Raw genomic sequence first — 26,281 nt, forward strand, 5'->3', positions numbered from 1 at the left:
ACGGACACAGCAGCCGAGGCGAGCGCGCAGCTCGGACCCGCCCGGACGCAGCGCTCGCCCGGCGGCCGCGGCGATCACCCGCGCTGGTCCGGCGGCCGCGGCGCCCGCCCTCGCCCGCGCCCCATGGGGTCACAGGTAAGCGGCGCCGGCTCATTGTCCGCGGCCGGGCCGGCGCATCGCGGCGGGGCCGGGGCTCGAGCCGGGTCGGCTGCTCCGGGCCGGGGCCGCTCCGAGTCGGGCGCGCCCCCGCCGCCTGCCCCTCGCGCCCCGCCGCGCCCCGCCCCGCGGGGGCGCCCTCCCGAAGGCGATCGGCGCGCCCGGCTGCGGCTCCGGGGGTGGCGGTAGCGACCCCCGCCCGGCCCCCTCCGTTCCCTGAGCTCCGGTGGCGCGGGCGGGGCGGGGCGGGCGAGGGCGACGCGGGGTCCCCGCGGGGCTGCGCGCGGAGGCGGAGGCGGCGACGGGGCTGCCCCGCGCCCCTCGCCCTCGGCGCCTCCTGCCGCCGCCGCCGCCGCGGTCCCTCCCCCGTCACCTCCGAAAGGGGAATTTTCCAGCTGGTAATTTCTGCTGCGTCAACGCCCGGCCCCAGGAGGCAGCCCGGGGGCGTCCTGGCGCCCCCCGCCCGCTCCGCCCCGCGCGCCCCCCGCCCGCGCCTGCGAGCCGCACCCGGACCCGCCCGCGCCGAGTTTGCCAGGAGTCTGAACTGCGGGAGGTGGGCGCGGCGGCTCCCCGCACCCCGCCGGGCCTTGGGGGTCATTGTCTCCCCCTGAAGCCGGGCACCGGCCTCGTCTCCATTTTAATTACTGGCTGAACCTGGGCGCAGGGGCCTCGAGGCCGGGTGGCTAGAGAAGCGCGGAGGGGACGGGGCGCGCAGAGCGGACGGGGCGCGCGGAGGGAGCGGGGTCCGCCGCGAGCAGCGTCTTTGTTTCTCTGTAAATAGACATGTCAGTTTCACAGGGTAGCAAGAGTCACTGTCTGACAACTCAATCCCGATGGCAAATGGGGGATTTTCTGCACCAGGAGGAGGATTCTGGCTAGTTGGGGTTCCTCCACCCCTGCTAACAAATTCATTATTTGTAGGTTTAACGGAGCACGCACAATAGGGCTGGACGGAGGAGCCTGGGTACAAACCAAATGGGCGAAGAGCTGATATTTTCTGACACCGAGGAAATACAAACAAAAGAAAGTTTGACCGAGATTCGCAGCGAATTTCCTCACGCTTTCCGTGCTCCAATCTCAGCGACGCGTTTGTCGTGGATTGCGGAGGCAAGATTGTTATCAGCATTGTTTACAGAAATGCTAATTAGGCAACGGGTTTAGCGAACCCGGCTGGGCGCAGACACCTGTGCGGAGTCCTCGCGTGCGTTTTAATTGTATCGGTTGTAGAATCTTTCATACTGGATTTATCATCAAAGCTAACTTCCCTTTTGGGTAGCAGACTGTGGATTCACTCTGTCGCTGGCCTGCGTGCTGCCTGTGAAAGCAGTGTTTCCACTCTACAGGAGTGGGAAATAGTTTGTTCCCCAAAGGCAAATTTACGGAAGGGTTTTTCACATGAATAATGAAGTAAACAATAGAATTTTATCATAGTGGACTCCTTCCTTCTCCTTGCTATATTTCATGGTAGTTTTAGGTGCTGTGAACTGGAAACTTTGGGACACCTTGCTATTACAGAAAGGACTAAACGAGGGGCGTACTGAGGCAGAAGTTACTGGATTTAAGTAGGAACTTAGACACTGTGTTCCCCTAAAAAGCTAGTAATTATTTTTATATCCTTTCCTGAAGGGAAGGAGGTGTGTGTGTGGAGTTTGCTGTGAGAGTTCTCTTTAGGGAGTGGTGGAATGGACGCATTTAGGCTAAACCCAAAATTCAGCCTTCCTGGAGGCCAGCCTCCGGACAGGATTTCATTAGGCCTCATTGACATCGCCCTGCATGAAAGAATTTTGTTTTGATGAGATCAGTTCTGTTCAGGTTTAGCTGTTTCGTGTTTGGAAATGAGCTGTTTTTCCACGTCCAGTTTCTGATGTTCAGGACTGGCGGACTGTTGGCTGCAGGGGCTCTTGGGCGCTCTGTGTCCCTGCTTGGTCACCCAGGGCAGGGGGCCACCGCCCTCTCCTTGGTCACACGTTAGCACAGGAAGGTGAGGTCGACCCTGAGAATGGGTGAGACTCCTCCGGGGACCTGGAAGGACACTCTTTTACAGTCAGAAGATGTGTTATTTGCAAACACGTTAAACCAAATATTAACAAACTTTCCAACACTGTCCTTATGTGGGGTTTTTCAAATTAAGGGAAACTGGGCCACTGTGTCCCTGTGGTCTGTGTTTCTGGGGCAGCTGTGCTTCTGCTCTGCTCTCTACCAGAGGTCTTGGACCAGCTGAGGACAGCCCAGCAGAGCATCTTCAGCAGAGGCTCCGCGAGGCGTGAACTTGAACTCATTCCTCGTTTTGCTGATGCTTCATGTGCCCAGGTGCCCTCCTGGCCTCTGTGTTGAAGTGGGCGGAGAGTTCTTGCGCCCCGTTCTGGGGGCTTCATGTTCTCATAAAAACGAAGGCTTTTTCTTCTCTCTGATTGAACGTATTCTACTTTGAAATCGGTTGAGTGATGGTAGGTTGTCAAGAATTCCCTTGTGAATCTGCTCCCTCCCCTGAACAAAAGAGATTCTTCTTGCCACAAGTGTGCTTGAATGGCCTAACTCCCAAGAATACACAGATGATTGAAAAATCGCTACTGAGGCCACAAGACTCATTTCGGTCTTTGCAACACGGTTGTCTTGTTCTGATCCTGGCTCTCGTGTCCTCTGCTCTTGGCTCCGGCTCTGGTGTGACCAGTGCAGCTGTGGGGTCTTCAACCGTGGGATCATTTCTGCCTTTCTAGCTTCAGTACTTTGTGCGCCTGACACGTGCGTCCCCGGGCTTCGTGTTCTGGTTTGCTGATGATGACAGAACACGTCCTCTGGTTCTGCTCGTAGACGGAGAAATCATGGAAAAGAAAAATAACTGTTTCTCACAGACTGAAAAGTTGTTCTAGTAAAGGATAAGTTCAAGCTAGACCAGTCAGATCCGACCTTAGTGTGATTTATGCGAAGTTCCCCCTTCAGTATCTCTCAACAGTGCCTTTAACTCTTATTAGATTTTTAAATGACTAAGTATTTTTAAATGCCATTATTTGGATTTAAAAAATTAGCAACCTAGGCACTTCAGAAAGTTGAGGAACAATGTTACCATATTTTTCAACAGCATTTACGGGGGGGGGGGGGTTGTGTTTTGACAGGTGTGTTTTTTGAGTCATGTTAGACATTCCCAGAGTTTCTTACTCATGACGAGTTTTGGCCTTATCGAGGGCTTGCTGTGGACCAGCCTTCAGGCAAGGTTGGGGACAGAGTTCCCACGGAGGGGCCGGTGACCCGCTGGGAAGGGTGGGGGGGCGGGTCTACAGGAACCACTGATGGGACCTGATGTGGTGACGGATGCTAGTGAGAGCTCGGAGCAGGACGGGGTGTAGCCCACCTGGTGGGCTCTCTAAAGACTCTTGGAGGGAAAGGGTGTCCGTGCTGACACCTCCCCCGCCCCTGATGGGCCCATGGCGCCAGCCTCCGGTTCCAGTACGTGTGCAGCAAATTCTGTTCTAACTTCTGCTTTGCCGAGAGTGGGTAGCCAGTGAGAGGGCAGGACTCTTGGGGCCAGGCAGCTTTTGGGGGCTGATTGGCTGTCGGGATGGGGGCGAGAGGTGGTGTCGTTTCAAATGACGTCTTCCAAAGCCCATGTTTCAGCACAGGAATCTCTTCCTGAACATCCATGCCCACAGACCACCCTTCGTCTCGGGGAAGCTGTCCTTTTCCTGGCCCCCAAGTGACACCCCAGCACTGCTTGTCCGAGTGGACCAGCTGTGCAGCCCTCTCCTGAAAAGATCCACATTTGTGTATGAAAACCCTCCTGTCAGTGCCGCGTGGTGGCCTGAGGCCCCGCGTCAGACCTCTTCTGTGTAGAGCAGAAAGAAGGCACCTCTGTGTCTTGGGCCGCGGATGGACGGTTCGAGAATCTCAAGCACCCAGAGCTGCCTCTGTGAAGGTGCACACACGTGGGCGGCACGGCCTGGGCGGCTTCTCACCCTCTGAGCGTGTGTCACTTGGTGCGAGGAGGGTCTGACCTGTGTTCTGCGGCCGCTCTGAACGGTGTCCCACGGCTGAGCCTGGGGCCGGAGAGCACAGCCAGGACTGTCGCTCAGCGGAACACGCACGCTCCAGACCCGGCGCTCACCGGCCTGCACTCCGGACAGACTCCCGGGGCTCATCGCCCCCAGTCCCAGCGGTGGCTGCGCCGAGTTGCACGGGGATGGTGTGGGCGTGCACGCGGACAGGAGGGCTTTCTGGAAGCACACTACGGGACCCACTCTGGGCCCGCTGGGCGAGGGAAGGCACCGGGGCTCTGTGTGCACTGGAGGGTTGGCTACGGTGAGAGGGTGGACAGGGCGACGGACAGGCCACCAGGAGCGTGGCCCAGAAGGACCGGCACGGGGAGGGTGAGTGTCAGGCGTGCTGCAGACTCGGGGGGGAGGGCCAGGTCGCCTGGGGGAGCTCAAGGGTGTGGGGCAAGTGGGCAGCGCATCCGCCTCTGGTGTGAGCGGGTCAGGCAGGCGCCTAGAATGGGCCTTCGCGTACCGCTGTGGCCCCATCCAAGTCTGAAGCAGGTGTATTTTGTTCTCTCATCCCGTCCCATCCAGAGCAATGTCGCTTCTGAGTAGCAGTTTCCTTTTCCTTAGGAGGTTTAAAGACAGCTCAGAAAGGACTCTGCTTCCTTCGGGGGCAGGAGGGAGCCGGCTCCTTGGGGAGCACTCCCAGAATCGTGGGGCCACCGGCTGCTCAGCCCAGGTCCCCGCCGTCCAGTCCCTGGGCCAGCGATGTCCGCTGTGCCCCAGACGAGGTCGAGTCACAGACGTCTGATGTTCAGAGTCACGCGCACAGGTGGCCGTCGCCCCTTCTAGGGAGCCAGGCACCTTGGCCTAGGACCCACCCTGACCCCCGGCCTCTAAGGAAGCCACCCGTCTGCGCTTGAAACCCGGTCCTTCCCGGCAGCCCTGTGGCGGCCGGCTCCGTGGCCCACGCCCCGTCTCACACAGAAAGTGGAGCAGGCTGGCCAGCCGGAAGTAATGGTGTTTTTCCATTGCCTCTGGTGATATAGAAACATTTGTTATTTCATCGCTTTTATTTTATATGAAGACTTTCTCCCCTCAACCTCAGAGTGTTTTGAAGAACTTTTCAGAAGTTCAGGGACCACGTATCATGACAGGCTCACTAGGCACCTGAAGAAAGTGGGTCTTTAATATTGGGTACCTTGACCTTTCCTATTTTTTTCTTTTTCTTTTTTTTGGCCACACCATGCAGCTTGCGGGATCTTAGTTCCCTGACCAGGGATTGAACCTGCGCCCTCGGCAGTGAAAGCACAGAGTCCTAACCACTGGACCGCCAGGGAATTCCCCTATTTTTTTCTTACGTTGTTGGCAGAATGAGACCAGAACAAGGAGTGACAAGGTGACAGTGTCCTTGGACATCCCTTACCATTAAAGTCACTGAGCTCCACTGGCCAATGTGATACACACTTGGCTGTGGGTGGGTGGTCTTTTAAATCTCTTTCCTTCTCTTCTCTGGTCTGGCTTCTCCATCACCTGCTGCTTTTGATTCCTTTGTGGGGTGGAAATCCCACCTGCCTGGACCCGGCAGCAGAGGGAGGGTAGAAGTCTCCAATGGTGGCAGTACCACGTGGCTGCGGGGACCGTGGTTCCTCTGTGATGAGCGGGGGGCCCAGGATGCCGCGGAGCTGGGAGCACTTCCGGGTGTGGGAGTGCCCTTGAGGGCCCGAGAAGCAGGTCGGGAAGGGTTAGTGCCAGGGGACCCGCCTTCGCTGTGGCCGGCAGATCTGCTCCATTGGGGCACAGGTGGTCCTTCAAAGATGGGGTGTCTTCCCCTGAGATCAGCAGACTCACCGAGCCTTGGAGAAGCAATGCAGGGCGAGCGCCAGCTCTCGAGCTCACCTGATGCAGCCCGTGGGTCACACCGACCTCACATTGACTTAACATTTCTTTTGCCTCGTCTTAAGAAGCAAGAATACCCGTGAAGTCGTGAGCTTGGTATCTCAGTTATATTCTTCTTGGTGCGCACTGAAACGGACATGTAACTGTTAGGATAGACAACGATTTGTCCCTTCTCCTGCTTGGCAGGGAACGTGCACTCCCCATATCCCCTCAGCTGCTCGCTGGGAGGGGACCAGCACCCTGGCCCAGGGTCCAGGGGTGAGGCCGGACTGTGTGGATCCTGGGTGGGAACCCCTCATGCCCCATCTCAGAGGCCTTTCCTGCCGTCTGACCGGGGAGAGACGGTTGCGTTGTAACACCGTTGTTGGTGTAAGTTAGGCTGCTGTTTAAATACGTTCCTTGGGGCTGTTGGAGCACAGGGCCACCAACCTGGCAGCTTAAGACAACAGAGCTGTGTTCTCTCACGGTCTGGAGGCCAGAAGTCCTGAATCAAGGTGCGGGCAGGGCCACCCTCTCTCTGGAGGCTCCAGGGAAGGACCCTTCCTGCCTCTTCTAGTCTCTGGCGGCTGCTGGCCGTCCTGGGTGCTCATGGCCAAGACACATCCCTCCTACCTCCTGTCCTGTTCTCATGGCCTTCACCCTGGTGTCCAAATTTCCCTCTCCTTATAAGGACACCAGTCACGCTGAATTGGAGCCCACCGTAATGACCTAATCTTAACTCTATTACGTCTGCAAAGACCCTCTTTCCAAATGAGGTTACGTGCCCCTGCAGTCAGGACTTGAACGTATCTTTTGTGGGGACGTGATTCAACCTACTACACCGTTACAGCTTGTATTTGCCTGACACTTTACCACATACATTTCTCAATCCCAGCGTTTCCTGGGGCCTCTTCGGTGTCTCCAGCTGTCACCTCTCACTCCTGCCCTTCCCTTGCTGGTAGAGCAGACGTGGCCAGTGACAACGGTATTGGTGAGTTCGCTCTGCGGACCTGCACTCACCCCAACGCCTGCAGCAAGCTGGGCTCTTGGACCAGGGACACAGCAGCCAACAAGGTCCTTGCTCTGCGTCCCAGAGGGGAAGGGACAGGGCAGACAGATGTCGACACCTGCCACGGAGAGGGATGCGGCAGGGCCCAGAGGGAGGGCGTGGGGCGGGGAGCAGAGGCAGAGCCCAGGGTCCCCAACGGGGCCACTGGGGTGGGTACTGGCTGCCGCCGCTCCAAAGCAGGACCCAGCCCCTCCTCTGGACCCCTCTGCATGGCTGGATACCCGTGTGCCCGTCTGCCCCCCCAAGGTCGGACCCAGGCCTTTCTCGCCCCCTGGCAGCTGGTGAGACTTGTGGCCCGTTTTCTGGATGGTGTTTTTATTGCTTCCTATAGGAGACACTGGAAAACGAAGTGTAGCAGCTATTGAAACGTAGTCTTCACAATCTAGAAAACTTTCTTCCATGCTGTAGTAACAGGAAGAACTTCACGTACCATCAAGTAAGGCTGTCGAGTGGCTGGTCTGAAAGTCCTGATTCTTGCCGTGATGAGTGTGGAGGTGCCCCATGGTGACCAGCGGCCGTGGTTGTGGACAGGGCTGTTGTCCCTGGCGTGTCCTCCACGTTCACGGGCGAAGTCCCTCTACGGTGGGTCCCAAGGTCACCAGGAGCCTGGGGGCCCCGCAACCTTGGGAGGCCAGGGTCCTTGCTGTCACTTCGGTTGACCTTCACGGTCACCCCCTGAATGAGGACCCTCGCCAGCTGGGGTGGGACGGGGCGGGTTGCACTTGGGGTGGCGCCTCTGAGATCTTTATTCTGTTCTGTGCTGTTTGTTGAAAAATCGGAGCTGTTGATCCCACGTGGTGGTCTGGCTGGTGGCATCCTCTGACCGTCAGGAGCCCTGCCCTGTTATCCCGTGAGGGGTCATAGGGCCAGGCGAGGGGGACCCATGTGTCCGGTACTCAGGGTCCAAAGTGTGACGGTGACGTCTGCATTGGAATTTCTGACTTAAAAACGAATCATTTTCATACGTGCTGCCTGCTGTGAAAGATCCTTGTACCTTTTGTTAAGGAGATGTATATGTTTGGGGTTTTTATCTTTTTCTTTTTTTTTGGTTGTGCTGCAAGGCAGTCGGATCTCAGTTCCCCGACCAGCGATCGAACCCGTGCCCCCTGCGTTCGAAGCGCAGAGTCCTGACCACTGGACGGCCAGGGAAGTCCCAAGGAGATGTATATGGAATTTCCAAGATAATTATCACCTATATAAGTTTTATTTGAAAAATTCTAGATTTGCCATTGGTTACTAAAGTATAGGAACATCTTGGAATTTTTTTTCACATAATTTGTTTGGCAAGATTATTCCTTTCGAATATTTTAATGTTTGTTTGGAGGCATGAGCTATTTTTACCTTAGTTTTTTCCCAGGTAAGTCGTTTTTATCCCGGGGTAAAAACCACTCCTGGGTCTGAAGTGTGAGAGCTGGCCCCTCTAGAGCAGTGGCGGCTCATGAAATAGGTGTATGGATGGGTGATGGGAGCTTGGGTCTAGAATTTCTGTCTCACGAGGAAGACACTGGGATTTTGGCCGAGCTGGTGAGGGAAGTGGGGTTTGCTCATGGTCGTGGCCCGGTTTCCCAAGTCCTGAGAAGGTGAGGTTCTCGGGTGTGTTCCTGTCCGCCGCCTGGACCCTGATACCAGCCAGCACAGAATCGCGCCAGGGCAGCCCCGGCCCCAGAGGATGACACGGTGGGTCCCTGCAGGGCCGTGCCCAGCGTGTGCTTACCGGCCGGCGGGTGTGTCCAAGCGGTCATGCGTCCAGCTCAAGGTCCTGGTGGGAAATGTCACATGGCTGCCACCCCCCTTGCTGGAGTCACTCAGCAATGTCACCGTATTTAAGGGGACCTACAAGGCAGCACAGCATGCCTGGCCACTGTCTCCTGAGCCTGCGCCTTCCTCCAGGCTCCCAGGAAATACCGGAGAAAGTGCTGGTTGTACCCAGGGCGCCAGCGAGGGGTTCCTTTTGCTCCTCGGAAGTCGGGGCTGCGGGCAGGAGGGAGCCGCCTGTGTCCCCGGGGGCCGCCCCAGGGCAGCCTGAGGTTCTGGATGAGACAGTGCGTCCCTGCGGGGCTCTGGGCCCGGAGGGGTGGCCCGTCCGCTGTCCTTTCAGGCAAGTGTGTGAAAGTCCAGCATGGACCACCCGTCGTGTGACCCCAGCCCACACGCGTTCGGGGCCCGTAGGAGTAGGAAGGTCAGCGTGGGTTCTCTCTCATCAATGCCAATTCTGCCTCCTGGTCGTCGGTCTGGTGTCATCCGGCCCCACGCGAGCGGGTGGTGGACAGGCATGTCATCTCTGAGTCTGAATAAGGGACTGGCGTGGAGGGATGGGGGTTAGAGCACATGTGCCGGGTCCGTGCTGCTCGGATGCCCACTTATTTCTCATGAATTCTCAGCACGTTGTTCTTCTCCTCCGAGTTGGGGCGTGTTCGTTCTCGGCGTGCTGGGGTTATTTCCTTGGGGGAGGTTCCAAAAGTAGAATCGGGGCTGAAGATGCAGCACATCTGGGAGTCGGGGCACGAGTTCCAGAGGGACACCTGCGTCACGGCACAGCCCCTGTGTGGGCTTTGTCCTGACACAGGGGTGCCCCCCCAGCAAGCGCTGCACGGTTCTGTGCCAGGGACGGCGAAGCCCCCGGGTCGGGTGGGGGACCCCTACCCGTGGGCTGCAGCCACTTGTCACCAGGGGAGGCTTGGGAAGCCCCTGCGTCCCTGAGGCCCTCCCCAGGTCAGTGGCAACTCCCAGGTCCAACCTCGTGAATCGGGGTTTCACGTCTTAAAGCACCTTGGAGCTGTCCCAGCTGCACTTGACAGAGAGGGGCTTCCCTGGGGGGAGGCTATCCCTCCCACGCCAGAGGGGGGACAGGGTGCCCTCAACCTCCGGGCCCTCCCTGGAGCCCAAGCCCGGCCCCAGCCAGGGGGAGGAGGAACTGGCCCCCAGCGGCTCCTCCTCCCAGGGATTCTCCCCGAAGGAGCCCCCACCCCGGGGCCCGCAGCACCTGCTGAGCTGGCGCCCAGCTGAATCCTAGTGGGTCCAGGTAATCCCCATGCTGGGGCCCTTTTCCCGCCAGGTCTGTCCCACCTTGGCCTCCTGCGTCCACCACACGCCCCTGCCTCAGGTCCTGTGGCCTGGCCTGGGCCCCCAGCTGCTGCTGCATCAGCCCACCCCACCCCCATCAGGGGCCAGCGTGACCACTTCACTGCTGAGGCCTGGTCAGGTTCGGGACTGCTGGGTCATTGACGTCCCTGCTGTTGGAGGGCCGCGTGGTGCAGGTCCTCGTGGCGGACACACACTCTTCATTCACCCAGCAGCCGTCCACCCAGCCTTCATTTACTCAGCATCTAATGAGTGTTTACCATCTGAAAGGCCTGTGCGGAAGTGATAGTTGGGGACTTGGAAACATCCGATTAGTGGCTGAAATTCCGTTGGATGCCAGAGCAAACATCTGTGCTGGTCCAGGCCTGTGTGGTGCTCTCACTGCCGCTAGCCGGAAAGTGATGGACATTTCTGCCCGCCCCGGGTCCAGGCCTAGCGACCCATCAGTACTGGGTTTCCCAGGCAGAACCTTGGGTTGTTGGGTGGCTTCTCTCGTTTTCCAGCGATGCAACTTTTAAGAAAAAAGAGACCTATAGGGCTTCCCTGGTGGCACAGTGGTTAAGATTCCACCTGCCAATGCAGGGGACATGGGTTTGAGCCCTGGTCCAGGAAGATCCCACATGCCACGGACTAAGCCCGTGCGCCACAACTACTGAGCCTGCGCTCTAGAGCCGGCGTGCCACAACTACTGAAGCCCGTGCACCTAGAGCCCGTGCTCTGGAACAAGAGAAGCCACCACAATGAGAAGCCTGTGCACCGCAACGAAGAGTAGCCCCCGCTCGCCGCAACTAGAGAAAACCCAGGCACAGCAAGAAGACCAATGCAGCCTAAAATAAATTTATAAACAAACAAAAGAGAAAGACCTATGAAAGATTCCAGCAGTTACTTGATGTAAACAAATGTTGCAAAATGTTAAAAAAAAAAAGTGGTGTTTCTGGTTAAGGGTTAGGTGGGAGTTCTCTGAAATTATTCTTATAACTTTTCCTTAGGTTGGAAAGTGTTTCAAAGTAAAATGTTGAAAAAGACAACAAAAGATTCCATCCCATAGCTTGAGAACAGGCATTGCTTTGAGGTTATTTCCTATTTAGATTCTGCGTTTTCCTTGGCGGCAGGGCGCACAAGTGTTAGTTAACATTTTGAGTCACAATGTATCTCAGATTTAAAACCCTTGGAAAGCATTCTTCTGCCTTGTTAAGCCGATCAGCTTTTTTAAGAAAAATTTACAAAAATTTTAAGTGGACGCGTGGCTTTTTCTAGGGCTTTTGTAACCAAGTGCCACAAAGTGATGGCAAACTCGACAGAAATGTTCCCTCTTAGCAAGGGCTCCAGGGCTGCGCCCCCTCTGGGGGCTCTGGGGGACGGTCCTTCCTGCCTCTTCAGCTCTTGGGGCCCAGGCGCCCCTGGGCTTGTGGCCACGTCCTTCCCATCTCTGTCCCTCTGTGCATGTCTGTGTCCAGATGTCCCCCTTTGGTGACACATCAGACCCACTTGGGTTATGACCTCATCTTAACTTGGTTAAATCTGCCAAGATCCAATGCGACAATGAGATGGGGCAGGGCCAGGGAAAGACCCCGCAACCAGCCAGGTCGCGGGCTTTCTCTAGTTGTGGCGAGCGGGGGCTACTCTTTGTGGGGGAGCACGGTGTCTAGGCAGGCGGGCTTCAGTAGTTGTGACTCACGGGCTCTAGAGCGCAGGCTTCAGTGGTTGTGGCTCACGGGCTCTAGAGCGCAGGCTTCAGTAGTTGTGGCTCACGGGCTCTAGAGCGCAGGCTTCAGTGGTTGTGGCTCACGGGCTCTAGAGCGCAGGCTTCAGTGGTTGTGGCTCACGGGCTCTAGGCAGGCGGGCTTCAGTAGTTGTGGCGCACGGGCTTAGTTGCTCTGCGACATGTGGGATCTTCCCGGACCAGGGCTCGAACCTGTGTCCCCTTCACTGGCAGGAGGATTCTTAACCACTGCACCACCAGGGAAGCCCGGTACTGTCGTTTTGTTGCCCCCCCCCCCCGCCCCCCGCCAAGGGTGTGCACCAGGACAGCGTCGAGATGTGGTCCCTGTGTGGAGAGGCTGTCAGATTCGGCGGGAAGATGTGAAGCTGTCGGGAGACAAGAGGCACCTTGCGAGCCATAGTGGGAGGAGCCCCTGCAGGCTCCCTGGAGGAGGAGGCAGTGTCACCAGCTGGGCGCTTGCATCCCTTTTGTATTCCACAGCAGGGTTTGCCTTTGTCGCTCCACCTGTAAAACGAGCACTAAGGGAGCTGACAGTTTAGCTGCCCGTCATGATGAAGCGTGGCTTAGAGACGAAACGTCCAAAATGGGGGTTGAGTATAACAGGAGGTGCCTGGGAGCACAGGTAAAGTGCTGACCTCTTCCTCTTTCTCTCCCCAGTCCCGCAAAACAAATTCCCCCGACCAGCTTCCCACCAGCAGAAGTGACAGAGCTCTCGGGCCGACGCGCCCGGCCGGGGCCTCGGCTCTGACTTAGGCCTTTATGGGAGGTCCCCCCTGTTCCTGCTTGGTCTCTTCTGTTCTCTCCCTGCCCCTACACTTGTTCCCAGGGCCCTGGGCACCCTCCCCTGTGCCAGAACCCGAATCAGGATGTCTGGGACCCCCCCCGGGGGGGCTGCTCTCCCCTGAGAGTCCAGGTCTCCCCTCAGTGTGTTGGGCCCTGGGCTCTTGGTCTTGGTGGCTGGTGCCACCCTGAGGCCCACACTGGCACTGCCCTGGCTGGTTGCGGGGTCTTTCCCTGGCCCTGCCCCATCTCACTGTCGCGTGCTCTCTCCCGCCAGACGCCCAAGGTGTTGTGCCATCTCTGGGCTGCCTGTGTTTTGGCCACCGCTCACTGCACTCTGCCCACCCTGAAACACAGGGGCTCTTGTGTGCCGAGGTGCGGGGGCCGACTTCCGCGGTTCTTCCGTCGGTCAGGGCCGCGTCCTCTGGGGCTGGGCTGGAACAGCCAGGGCGGTGGCTCGGTGGCCTGGCACCTCCAGGGTCAGGGCTCGGCTGGGTCACTGGGGTCGCTGTGTTGTCTCCACGCCAGTGCAGACCTGGAGTGCGAAGGTGGACTCTGTCCAGCCCCCTTGAGGCTCGCTTAGCCCCAGGCCAGGGTCACCGTGGGAGGGCCCCCCACCCCGAGGCCCTGAACCCGGGAATGGCAGCTCACGGGGCCTTGTGTGGAGGCTAGCGCCACCCGCAATGTGCTGCTCCCTCCTGGGGCCCTCCCCCCTCCCTCCCACCCCCAGCGCCTACTCCCTTGTCCTGAGTGGCCTGTGCCCCCTTCTGGGAAGTCTCCCCGACCCTGGCACCTGCCCAAGTGCGGGCGCCCTCGCGGCACCTGTGTGCTGCTCTGGAATCGTGGCTGGGGGAGCCTCGTCCTCAGCCTGGGCGCCAGCACCCAGCGCAGCTCCAAGGCTCCTGGGCACCGCAGGGGCCAAAGTGGAAATGGCCTGGGGAAACGCCGGGACGTGGGTGAGACCCTGGGACTCTGTGGGTCCTTCCTCGCTGAGAGCGAGAGCTGGGCAGGCGGGGGGTGGGGGAAGCCACCCCAACGGTCTTGGAAGGGGGGGGTCCCCGTGGTCACAGGATGTGTCCGGCCCTACGCGGTCAGGGTGTGCGCAGGTAGGAAAGGCGGGGTGGGGGGCCGCTCCAGCCTGGATGGAGGCGGCAGCAAGGGAGAGGACGGGGCCCATCCTGGCGGCACAGTTTTGCCTTCTGAGATCACGCTGGTCTCCAGCACCCAAGGGTGTCGGACTGTGGTCACCGGAGAAACTTTGGGCGAAGCCACCCCCATCAGGCAGTCAAGGATGACTTCTGTTAACGCACGTGGAGTATTTCTTCCCAGGCAGGAGCTTGGTTTTAAATCTTAAAAGGCAGCCGTGAACACTGACAATACAATGTATATAAACTGTGGGTTGTAACGTGATTTCCCATCGTTGGTGTCTTGACCTTGGGTTTTTCAGAAGGTTGTAGCCGTCGGGGTGAGGGAAGTGGTGTCCGTGGAGTGACGGTGCTGAGTTGCTGGGTTCTGCCCCGGGACACCCGGGGTGAGGCAGAGCGGGCTGTTCTTGTCGAGAAGCGTCAGAGTGCTTTCCATCCACGCCGAATCACGCCGTCGGCGTCAGTGGCGTTCCATGGTAGACATGCTATGTCCCGGGGCTCCTGACGGAACCCGGGGCTGAATGTCTTAAACGACAGATTTATCCCATCTCTGAGCCGCGCCCCCTCTGTCCCAGGCATCCCTCCAGCTCCTGCTGGTTCCTCGGCTGTGGGCTCATCACTGTTAGCACACAGCCGCCTCCCTGTGAGGTGTCTGTGTCCCCGTGTCCCTTTCCTGTAAGGACACGTGTCACATCGGATCAAGGCTCACCCTAACGACCTTGTCTTAACCAGTTACATCTGCAAGGGCCCTGCTTCCAAATACGGTCACATGCCGAGTTCTGGGGATTAAGGCTCCAGGGAGTGAGTTTGGGGGATGCGGTGCGACCCCCAGCAAAAGGCAATAGATACGCACACGTTTGTAGCTGAACAAGAATGTTTCCATGAAAATAGATTCGAATCGACCTTGTAACGATTTGCTTACAACAAACTACTCATCAGAGAGCGTAGTTGGGTGGGTTTGCACACGCCTGGGGTCTCCATCCCTCGCTGTCCCCAGGCCAGGCAGCCCCTGACCTTCCTCCTGTCCCCTTCCTTTCCCGGTAGGTCGCCTTGCAGGTTCCGGTTTCATGGCAGGGACTCCCGCACTGTCTCCTGTGTCCAGCTGCTCTCACGCCGCGTAGTTATCGAGAGAGTCACCCGTGTCTTTGTGGAAGGGCCGTTTAGGTGGGCTCGGCCGGTTGGCCCTGCGGGAAGCAGCTTGGCTTCTGCAGACCAGCGTCGGGGCGGCTTGGTCCTAGCGCTAAAGGTACCTTGCTTCTGCTTTAAAACAACATTTGCCTGTTAGGTAACGTCTGAAGGAACATTTCAAGGAAGTGTAAATTGAGGGCAATGAAAGTGCAGAAGTGAGAAGGGAGGCGAAGCTGGGTCGGGAAGGAGGTTCTGGGGGTGTTGGAGGCACTCACCTGATAGCGTTGGGTTTTTCTGGACTGAGACTTGGTGACTGGCCCAGGGGAGGGGCCGGCCCACCAGGGGCCCAGGTCCCTGTACAGACCTGGGGCTTGTTTGGGTGCAGCAGGACACACGTCCAAATTGCATCCACTGTTTTACATTCTTATTAAAACCAGTTGCCTTCCAGGTGGAGCTCCTTAGGGACCAGAGGAAAAAAATACCCCGTCCAGCTCCCGGAATTACTGCTTTGAACACACAGTGCAGCAAATGAAACATACTCACGGCAGAGTCTCCACGTTTCATGGTTCTTGTGCGTTCTGAGGCTTGGCGGTCTATTAGGCTTTTGCCCACGAAGCATCAGTGGTCTCATGGACGCGCTGGATGAGTAAGACACATAGCGCCTGCTGATAATTTGTGAAGATGGCTTTTGGTTGAGACCCTGTACCTTCAGATGATGTAGGGAAAAGGTTCGGGAGGTGCTCTGGGATTGAGGTGCCGGGGGCTCTGAACCCTGCAAGTGACAGACAGGGGAGCACCCCTGACACCCACATCGGGTACCTGCCTCTCAGAGAGGCTGGCAGAGCAGGTCTGTGCTCACATCTGAGTGCGGCTTGTTTGGGGGAGACCTCAAAGCCTCCCTCGCCCCTGGGTCACCGTGCTGAGCAGCCGAGACCTGTGTCTCGCAACAGTGAGGCTCGGGGGCCCAGGATGGCGGCTCCCCGACGGCCGGACTCTGGGAACCTCCAAGCCTCAGTTTCCCTGCCTGGCAGCTTGGAGACCACCTCCGCCCTTCCCGGAGGCTGCGGGATTGGAAATGGGTCCCGCAGCAGGCAGGCTGCCCGCTGGGCAGGACAGACCCGCGGCTGCCCCCTCCGTCACTCGCTGTGGGGTCTCTGGCATGGTCCCTGTGCCCCAGGTTGCCCGTGTGAGGGCGGCCAGCCCCGAGCCCCGCGCTGTGCAGGGCGATGCAGCGTTTGGAGTGTGGTCTGGATCATGGATTCCAGTTGTTCTGGCACCAAAGTGGCCACGTTTCATAAGTGATACTGTCCGAAACTGAAGCGTCTTGAGATTAGCAAGCTATAAACAAAATAGACAGTAGAGACCCCACAGGAGAAACAAAAACACTGGAGAGATGGTGTGGCTTCCAGGTGGCACGTGGGTCACTTTGGTGAAGTCTCAGGTGCCGGTGTGGCAACAAATGCCCCTTGGTCTCAGCCAGCCTTAGCTGTTCCTGTCAGTGTGGCATCGGAGTCCCTGAGGACCGCAGGCTTCTCTCTGAGGGTCCCTTCGTCACAGGGCTGCCTGCGTGGACCTTTGTGCATGAACGTGCCCTGTGATCTGTGCAGCAGCCCCGGTAACTCAGAGATGACAGTCAGGTCATCAGTCCACAGGTGTGTGTCCTGTGAACAGGTGTGGGTCCATAGGTGTGTGTTCCCTGAACAGCTGTGTGACCCACGGCCAGGAGCATCTTCACTGGACGGTAGCAGATGCTCTGCTGCCCTTGCCCTCAAAGAAAAAGGGTGGTGAGCTGCTTTAGTCTGCAGCCTGCATCTTTCTTATCAGGCCATCATGTGACATGACCACCCAGATGCTTCCATTCTTAGGGTCACAGCTGCTGAAATGCAACTGGGCAGCCGCTCTTCTGCTGCGGTCAGGTGGGTGGGACCCTCACGACCTCTTACTGATGTGGAGACATAACCAGCTTTGTAATGCAAATTCAGTTATTCCCTTAAAGTTTCCTGGATAAATTGGATAAATTACGTGTATCTTTAATGTTTCCATAGCAGACTAATCTGTTTTTTTTTTTTGGCTGTACCGCACGGCACGTGGGATCTTAGTTCCTCAACCAGGAATCGAACCTGTGCGCCCTGCAGTGGAAGCGCGGAGTCCTAACCACTGAACTGCCAGGGAAGTCCCCCAGACTAATCTGTTTTTGATTATCATTCCTTTAGATGCCTCTTCTTTTTAGTGTACAGGTGACTTTTTTCCCTAATGAAAATTGTGTTTTCTTACGACAAAATCTCTGTGAAGTACATAACTGATTTTAAGCTGCTCTGACTGAATGTTAATTTATTTTAGAACTTTCCATATGAGTTGAAGTTATTTGAGAAATGCAAAAGCCAGCTGAGGTAGTTGTTACTTCTCTAAAATGGCCCCGGCATTCTGCCCCTTTTCAGGGTTCTTCCTAATTCTTAGGCTCTGTTTCACTGGCGAGAAAAGAGCCTTATTATTCATATAGGAAGTCAGGGGATGAAACATGCCTCTCCCTAACTTGAATATAGGGTCCTTAGGGCTCTCAGTACCTCCCCCCATGTTCGGCCGGAGCTCCGCATGGACTCGGGGCATGAAGCCGATGCTTTGAGTTTAAATGGTCGATTTCCTGGTTTGACGTGTGTTTCGGATCCTCCCTCAGCGTCTGACTAACCTGAGTCTGTAACGCCAGGTGTGCGGTGTGAAGCCACACCTGGACGGCCTGTCTGTCCCCCTCCCCGCCTCCCACGCCCTGGAGGAGGGGCAGACCGGCTGCCGACCACCCTCGGGGGTGGTCCACGCACCCAGGGCCGAGCACCGCAGCCAGTTCTGGGCTTGCCTGCTCTCCTCAGGGCTCGTCCGCGGGGTCAGGTCCCGCTGCTGTCACACGATCGAAGCAGAGTGTTTACTTCTGGTCTTCGAGTCGGGGGGCTGGTTGGAGTGGGGGGTCTCTATTCTCGCCTGGCAGGGACGGAGCTGGGTGGGCTGTCGAGGGAGACAAGGGAGTGACAGGCTTGGACCCTCCCCAGCCTTGTTCTCCCAGCCTGGGGACTGTGGGTGTTTCCAGGTGACCTCAGATGGTGATGCGAAACGTAAAGTCTAAAGGAAGGTGTTGCACAAATGAGGTGGCCCCTGCCCTCCGCCCCTGCCCACCCCCCCGGGGAAAGGTGGACGGATGTCCGCACATTTGACCAGCTGGAAAATGGTGTGTTTATCAGGGACGACCTGTCTTCTGCAGGGCATCTTATGCTGTGAGGCTGGCCCCAGATTTCGTACAGTGAAGTCCTAGCCCCCAGAGCCTCAGAACCTGAGCTAGTTTGGATGTGATTTGTACTGAGGTAGTAGGATGGGCCTAATCCGATAGGACCGTGTCCTTGTAGGAGGGGACACTGGGACAGACACGCACACAGGGAGGCGGCAGAGGCAGAGGTGGGTGACGCTTCCACGAGCCAAGGACGCTGAGCCAGTCACCACAGAAGCTGACGGAGGCCAGGATGCAGCCCCCGGTGGGGCCTTTGGAGGGAGTCCTGCCCGCACCTTGGCCTCAGTCGGGCTCTGGCCTCCAGTCGGGCGGCACTGAAGTTCTATTGTTTTGTCTGCCCAGTCTGGTGGCCCCGGGAAACTTCGGGAGCAGCAAAGAACTGGGGAACGAGTCTGGGGAGAGCAGCGCGTGGGGCCCAACTCGAGAAATGATTCGGGTGCTTGGGACCGCGAAGGGGGTTCTCATCACCTTGGGTCCCTCCCCCAAAGATACCTTCCTGGGGGCTGAGCTGGTCACAGGGCCTTCTCCCTCTGGAGCTGGCTTGGGCTGGAGTTTGGGAGTTTGTGGATGTCCAACTTCAGTCCTTACTGTTCTAGGGGTTTTGTTTGTGTAGGATGTTGTTGCTTTGTTTTTTGTTGTTTTTTTTTTTGCGGTACACGGGCCTCTCACTGTTGTGGCCTCTCCCGTTGCGGAGCACAGGCTCCGGACGCGCAGGCTCAGCGGCCATGGCTCACGGGCCCAGCCGCTCCACGGCATGTGGGATCTTCCCAGACTGGGGCACGAACCCGCGTCCCCTGCATCGGCAGGCGGACTCTCAACCACTGCGCCACCAGGGAAGCCCTGTCGCTTTGTTTTTAAAGGATGCTTCTTCAAGGGTGAGGGATGAAGGTGCCCCTGGGTTACTTGGCCTAGATGTTCTGATTTTCTGTTTGGGTGAGAAAGTCGCTTCGACTGTGGATGGGTGTTCTCCTCCTTTCTGGAATATTTGTTTGCTCGGAGGGTTGGCTGCAGCGTGTAGGATTCTGTTCAGAGCGCCACGTGCCCGACGACAGGTGAGCCTCAAACTGGACGCTGGTTCAGGTGCCCACCGTCGAGTGCCCTGTGCCCGGTGGCCGCCCTCTGTGCACCCTCCTAACTCCCTCGGTGTGTGTGTCGACCGTGCGGGTAACCCTTCCGTTCTTGCCCCACAGAGTCCGTAGAAGAGACCACCCCAGGATCCCAGATGAACAGCCGGCGGGAAGATATGGAAATCGCGTCCCACTACCGGCATCTGCTCCACGAGCTCAACGAGCAGAGGCAGCACGGCGTCCTGTGCGACGTGTGCGTGGTGGTCGAGGGCAAGGTCTTCAAGGCCCACAAGAACGTCCTGCTCGGCAGCAGCCGCTACTTTAAGACGCTCTACTGCCAGGTGCAGAAGGCGTCCGACCAGGCCACGGTCACGCACCTGGACATCGTCACGGCCCAGGGCTTCAAGGCCATCATCGACTTCATGTACTCCGCCCACCTGGCCCTCACCAGCAGGAACGTCATCGAGGTGATGTCCGCGGCCAGCTTCCTGCAGATGACGGACATCGTGCAGGCCTGCCACGACTTCATCAAGGCCGCGCTGGACATCAGCATCAAGCCGGACGCCTCGGACGAGCTCTCGGAGTTCGAGGTGGGCGCCCCACCCAGCAGCGGCGCGGACGCCCTCATCTCCGCCGTCATGGCCGGGAGGAGCATCTCCCCGTGGCTGGCCCGCCGCACGAGCCCCGCCAACTCTTCTGGGGACTCGGCCATCGCCAGCTGCCACGAGGGCGGGAGCAGCTGCGGGAAGGAGGACCAGGAGCCCAAGGCCGACGGCCCCGCGGACCTGTCCTCCCAGCCGCTGTGGCCTGGCGACGTGGGCTACGGGCCCCTGCACATCAAGGAGGAGCGGCTCTCGCCAGCTCACTACGGGGGCAGCGAGCCGCCGTCCGCCGGGGATGGGGCCGCTCAGAACTCCTTCTCAGAGCAGGCGGCAGGGGACGGCTGGCAGCCCACGGGCCGGAGGAAGAACCGCAAGAACAAAGACACGGTCCGGCACATCACGCAGCAGGTGGAGGACGACAGCCGGGCCGGCTCCCCGCTGCCATCTTTCCTCCCGACGTCCGGGTGGCCCTTCAGCAGCCGAGACTCAAGTAAGCCTTTGGTTTGTTACAGGCCGGGCTCAGGCGCCCTGGGGTCACGGGCAGCCCAAAGGCACCGTTTGTCGGTGGCCCCGGGGCCGCTCGTTTTGTCCATGCAGTGGCAACTTTCCAGGCTCACACTGGTGGCTTCCCACGGGTCACCCCCTTTCGTAGTATATCGGTGTGAGCGCGGGGAAGGTGGCCAACGCATCCCAGCGGGTGCGCCAGGGCCGCCGACACACCGAGGCTGCCGGGCTGGGGAGTTTCTGGAGCTGGAAAGGCGGGGTGACGCCCGCAAGGAGCCCCAGCGTGGGGTGTGGTGGAGCCTCTCGTAGGCACTGGGTGGCGTAACTTAATTTCTAAAGATTTAAACGTGACGGTGTTAAAAAGATGAAGAGGTGCACGAAGTGGCGTGACTCGGGTGGAAGGGAAGGCCCGGCCAGGTGTGCGGGCTCCGGCCGTGGCCACAAGCTCCCCTCCCGATGAGGGTATTTCCTCGTTGCCAACAAGTGCGGGTTCTGTGGTTCGCCCACAGGGCAGCCGGTGGGCGTTACCGCACAGGTGGGGAGCCCCTTCTGGGCCCCGAGTCCGTCAGCGTGAGGGCTCTTAGCTTAGCTTTGTTGACGCTGGCCCTCACCCTCTGGAGGATGGTTTTATCTGTCTCCCAGGCTAGTAAACAAGTGAAATGTTTACGAGATGCCATGTGCTAATTACGGCTGCACCGAGCTTTCCCCAGTGGCAGCTGGGACCACGCGGGCTGCGTTTGGAGTGACGAGGGGCTTAGCAGGATGGAGGCTTCTCAGCAAGTGACCGCGTTGGGGAGGCCCCCCCAGGAAGGAGGTTAGAACCCAGTGGGGGCTCAGAGGTGGACAGAGGTGGAGAGAAGGCAGTGAACCGTGGGCACAAGCGCTGAAAGGTGTCACCAGTGCTAGGCCTGTGCTGGGGCTGGGAGGGCGACCCTGGGGCTCTTGGTACACTAGCTTGATTACTGTGGTAAGACGTACGTATCGTGAACTTCACCCCTTTAGCCATCTTTAAGTGTATTGGCATTAAATACATTGCCACTGTCCATCTCCAGAACTTTCTCATCACCCCCAGGAGACACTGTAGCCTTTCTTATTGCTTCTCATTCTCATTGCCCCTGTGCGTCCCCAGCCCCAAGCGCTGGGCCAGCCTCCTGCAGGTTCAGTTCAAGCGGGTTCCACCAGTGTCACCCCCTCGGCAGGATGATTCTGTGTGAGGTGGTGTCCTTCGTGCTGTAGGACATCGGCAGTGCCCTGGCCTCTGCCCACTGCATGCCAGGAGCCGCCCACCCCTGGTCATGACGTTGCCAGTGTCCCTGATGGGAAGCCCCCCGCAGAACCGTTGAGTGTAACTGAACTAACTCAGAAGAAGGTTAAGTTTCTGAGATGATAGAAAGCCCACCTGCCTCTCTGCCAGCGGTCGGCACAGTGGTTGTCTGTGTCTGCTCTCTCCGTGACGACTAAACGTCCCTTTAGCTCTGACTAAAGCCTGGAGAGCAGCGTCCACAGGGACTGACTTCAGGAACCTTCTGGGTGGGTCAGGGCCGCAGAGCCTTCCCGTCCTGTCCTGCACCTGCTGCATCACGAGTCGTCCGGCGGGCCGCGGGGCTGGAGGCCCTAGATCGGAGAGCCCACCAGCATGTTAAGAACGAGGATGCTCCCTAAGCCTGTGGGTTTGATGTTTTAAATGCAGTTGTCGAGCAGAAGGTGTTTTTAGAATCCAACAAGTGATTTCTCCTGGTGTACTCTTGCTAATGTCTGAAATCCCTTGGGTTACCAAGGCAACTGCGAGATTTCCCCTGAGTTGCTAAGACAAGGACCCGAGGTGTGGGCTTGCGTGGGATGGCTCTGCCCGTCACGGTGGCCATTTACTCCTCTGCCCTGGCCCTGGGCTGGGGTTTGGAAGCATAAATTGTGATCCCCAGTGGAGGAGAGTTTGCCTTCATTAAAGATCTATTACATCTTAGAGGAGAGTATTGTTTCCTTCTCATCCCGTTTATAGGAGAAAAGGCCCTTTTCCAAAGGAACGTGTCAGGCGGTTCCTGCCGATCATTCAGGGCGCTTGACGAAGATGCTCTGATGCCAGCCCTGCAGCGGACCACCGCCCTGTCCCCCGTGTGTCCCCACCTCGGCGTCAGGGGCTCTGGGGCCTGTTCGCATTTAAAAGTGATTCTTCCAAGCAGGCAGCCAAGTGCTTTCTAACCCAGTAGCTTCCAAGAAAACATCCATTGAAATGTACCTCCGGGTTACAGCTGTGGGGAACGGCGTTTAAACGTGCAGGTGCGATGGACACAGGCCGGGCCCGTGGTAGCTGCCGGCTCCGGCCTCGGCCCCTATGATCCCAAGACCGAGAGCCTCCAATGCGGTGGCTTGTACTTTTTCAGAAGCTGGTGTCAGGAGAGCCCAGGTGCCCCATCCCGACATCCCACACGTGTTCCGAAAAGGATCTGCAGAAATAAAGTTCTGAGCTAGAATAAAGCGTGTGGGTCTTGTGAAGGAACTGTTCATCCCTGAACCTCGGTAAGGGTGGACCCTGGCGTCCTGGGATTTTGAAGAGTACATGGGGACCACAGAGCAGGTTCAGGGTGTGCAGGCGGCCTCTGGAGACTCTGGTGGGTGCTCTAAGCTCGCAGGTGCCGTCCTGCTGGGGCCAGGGCCCAGCCCTCCCCTGCCCAGGTCGGAGGGTCTCTTCCATCGCAGCTCCATGCTGGGGCTGAAGCCAGGCCGGCAGCTCCTCCCTTGGCTGTACCCCCAGATGTTTTCCTTTCAGAAAGGAGCGGAATTGCCTGGAATTCCTCTGGTCGACCTTGGGGCCGTGGTCAGGGGGCAGCTGCCGCCTTGACACCTCAGCAGTGGTCTTCATGGGGCGGCATGTCCGGAGGGGAGCGGACCTGCTGCTGAGGAGGGAGGTGGGGGAGGGGCCCTCGTGCTGGCCCCGGAGGGCGGGATCGCTGGGGGCGGGGCCTGGGCGAGGGCGGGGCTCGGCCCTGACCGAGACCCTTGGCCTGTGCCCCCCTGGCCGCCCAGCCCTGGCCTGAGGCCACATTTCCGAGTTACCACCTGGACTGGAGATCCTCGTCACTGTGGCTTTGCTGAGTGGCCAGCGGAGCTTCTTTTCTGATGAAATGGAAGTTCCTGGACTTTCTAGAAAATTCAGTTCCTGAAGACAGAGCCCCTGAGGTCTCTCATCATCTAGATGTGGGAGCCGAGGCTGGTCACCCGGGGCCACCCCCCGACCCCGCCCTGAGAGGGAGCTGGAGGGTCTGGGTCTGGGTGCGTCAGGACAAGGCGGGGCCCCTGGGAGGCGACAGGTGGGACCCGCAAGGCTCCGCTCGCGACAGAGGGGTGGGGGTTGGCTGGGGCCCTGGTGCTGGCAGAGCCGGCTGGCAGCTTTTCGACGGCTCATTTGCTCCGGGGTGCGTTTCTGCTCTTCCTGGTCTCGCGGGCGCCCCCTGCTGACCTGACACAGAGGCCACCTGCCTGTGCTGCTTCCAGGCGGGTTCCCAGATGTGCCGCCACCTCGCTGGGTCCTGTGTTGATTTGAATTTGAGGGGTTTTGTCCTCTTCAACCAGGTGTGTGTTTTCTTCTGCTCTTTGGACACTGTGACAGTGACGCCCCCAGGGTGCCGACCGGGGTGGGGACCGAAGCCCCACAGGCACCCACCTCCCAGGGACGAGGAGGCTCTGGCTGTGTTGAAGTGCCCGGGGAGATGCCCGTACATTTTGTATTTGCCGTATATACGTGTATTTATATACACACACTTAAAAGCACAGCTTGGGAGCTTACATTGAAATGGAGATTTTAAAAGGAGCTGTGAGTGTAATTTTTAACTGTTCATTTGAAAACTTTTATGCTGCTGCTTTTATCAAACTTTTAAAAGATGGAAGCAAACATACACATTTGCCTCCTTCTAAGTCAAATCCCAGATGTTCAGCCGGCGAGGGGGGCATGACCCACCCCCCCGACACCCCGACACCCGTCCTGGGGACCACCTCCCCAGCCAGTGTGTCCTGACTTGGCCCCTGTGTGCTGGTTTCTCCCGGTCGGTCTGCTGTGGGCGGAGCCCACGGGGGTGCCCGCCCCTTGCCCAGCCGTAGGCTCTGTCCTGACCTCGATGGGCCTGGCCGCCAGGACCCTCGGCGCCTGCCTTCTGGTGCTGGTGGCATGTGTGTCTTTGGTGTAGACCTAGAGGTGTTTCTAGGGGCGTGTCTGTTTCCTGCTGCTATGACGAATCGCCGCAGACTTAGTGACTTGAAGCAGCCCAGCTATTATCTCTCGCCCAGATGTCGCCGATTCGCAGGGCCGGATCCTTCTGGGGGCTCAGGGGAGAATCCCAGTCTTTTCCAGCTTCCAGAGGCGCCACGTTCCTTGGCCCGTGGCCCTGTGTCACTCGGACCTCAGCTCTGGTGCCGCATCCCTTTCGCTGGCTCTGGCCCTCATGCCTCCCTCTTCCTCTGAGACGGACCCTTGTGTGGACAGGGACCCCTGGACTGGCAGGGTGATCTCCCATCACACTTGCAAAGTCCCTTTTGCCACGTGAGGTGACATGTTCACAGAGATTAGGACCCAGACACATGGGGACCATCATGGGAACACAGATAATAACGAGGTGTTTTGGTGAAAACTGCCATTCCCTTTCCTATTGTTTTAAGTATGATATACATTCAATAAACTGCACAGGGCTTCCCTGGTGGCGCAGTGGTTAATATCTGCCTGCCAATGCAGGGGACACGGGTTCGAGCCCTGGTCCGGGAAGATCCCCCATGCCGCAGAGCAACTAAGCCCGTGCGCCACAACTACTGAGCCTGCGCTCTAGAGCCTGCGTGCCACAACTACTGAGCCCACGTGCCACAACTACTGAAGCCTGAGCGCCTAGAGCCCGTGCTCCGCAACAAGAGAAGCCACCGCAATGAGAAGCCCACGCACCGCGACGAAGAGGGGCCCCCGCTCGCCGCGACTAGAGAAAAGCCTGCGCACAGCAACACAGACCCAATGCAGTCTAAAATAAAATAAATAAATTTACAAAAACAATAAAATAAACTGCACAGATTTCAAGTGTATGGTTTGAATAATTTATTGTCTCTCTCCCTGCCATTTTATTGGGGGAAATATTCATACTTACAGAAAAGATGAAAAAACGAAAGTGAGCCTGCCTGCGCTGAGGTTCTCCACCTGCTCACGTCTTGCTGCGTTTACATGTTTATGCATCTGATCATCCCACACCCACCTCGTTCTCTGAATTTCAGAGGGCCGACACCAGCACCTCGTCCCAGCCCTCCGGCCAGCCTCTCACCAGAGCCCGCATTCTCCACACCGTACACGTGCCTTTGGATGACGGATGTCCCCTCAAGACATCCCCTCATCCTCTGGACACCCCCCACCCCACCCCGCCTCCTGCCAGCCTGGGGGGTCGCGAGGGAGGGCGTCACACAGGGTGTGCTGTGCGGCCCGCCTGTGTCCATCTTGAGATGATGCAGATTTGCAGTCACTTGTGAGAAGTGATGCAGCGAGAGCCCGTGCACCTGTTGGGTAGCTTCCCCCAACGCTGACGTGTCAGCATCACGGCCAGGACACCAGCCTGGCCCCGCACAGTCACCACCAGGGGACCCCGGGCCGCTTCCCTCCACAGCCTCGGGAACTTCTCATCTGTCCCTGGCTGCGATTTCCAACATGCTCTCAGGGTTCGCTCAGGCCGCCACGTGCGTCCACCAGTCATCCTTTCACTGCCAAGGTTCCTCCGTTCTCTGCTGTAACACCCCTGCTGATGGACGTTTGGGTTGTCTGGGTGATTTCCGGCAGTCAGGATCAAGCTGCCGTGAACGTCCCAGGACGAGTATCTGTGTGATTTCTCTGCATTGCTCCCAGGACTGGGCTGCTGGGCCGTCGGCTAGCGTGCGTGCAAGAA

General features: G+C 58.2%; 1 protein-coding gene across 1 annotated transcript in view; it reads left to right on the forward strand.

The window, feature by feature from the left end:
• The first annotated feature begins 19 nt into the window (after positions 1 to 19).
• Positions 20 to 26,281, forward strand: part of ZBTB46 (zinc finger and BTB domain containing 46) — a 54,016-nt gene continuing 27,754 nt past the window's right edge. Inside the window, exons 1-2 of the mRNA XM_027086707.1 lie at positions 20 to 135; positions 19,396 to 20,364. Of these exons, the coding sequence (XP_026942508.1) occupies positions 19,428 to 20,364 (937 nt within the window). The 5' untranslated portion in view covers positions 20 to 135; positions 19,396 to 19,427. The remainder of the gene's footprint in view (positions 136 to 19,395; positions 20,365 to 26,281) is intronic.

This window comes from Aethalodelphis obliquidens, unplaced genomic scaffold, assembly GCF_003676395.1.
Source record: "Aethalodelphis obliquidens isolate GAN/ISIS:26980383/991018 unplaced genomic scaffold, ASM367639v1 scaffold57, whole genome shotgun sequence".
Taxonomy (NCBI): Eukaryota; Metazoa; Chordata; class Mammalia; order Artiodactyla; family Delphinidae; genus Aethalodelphis; species Aethalodelphis obliquidens.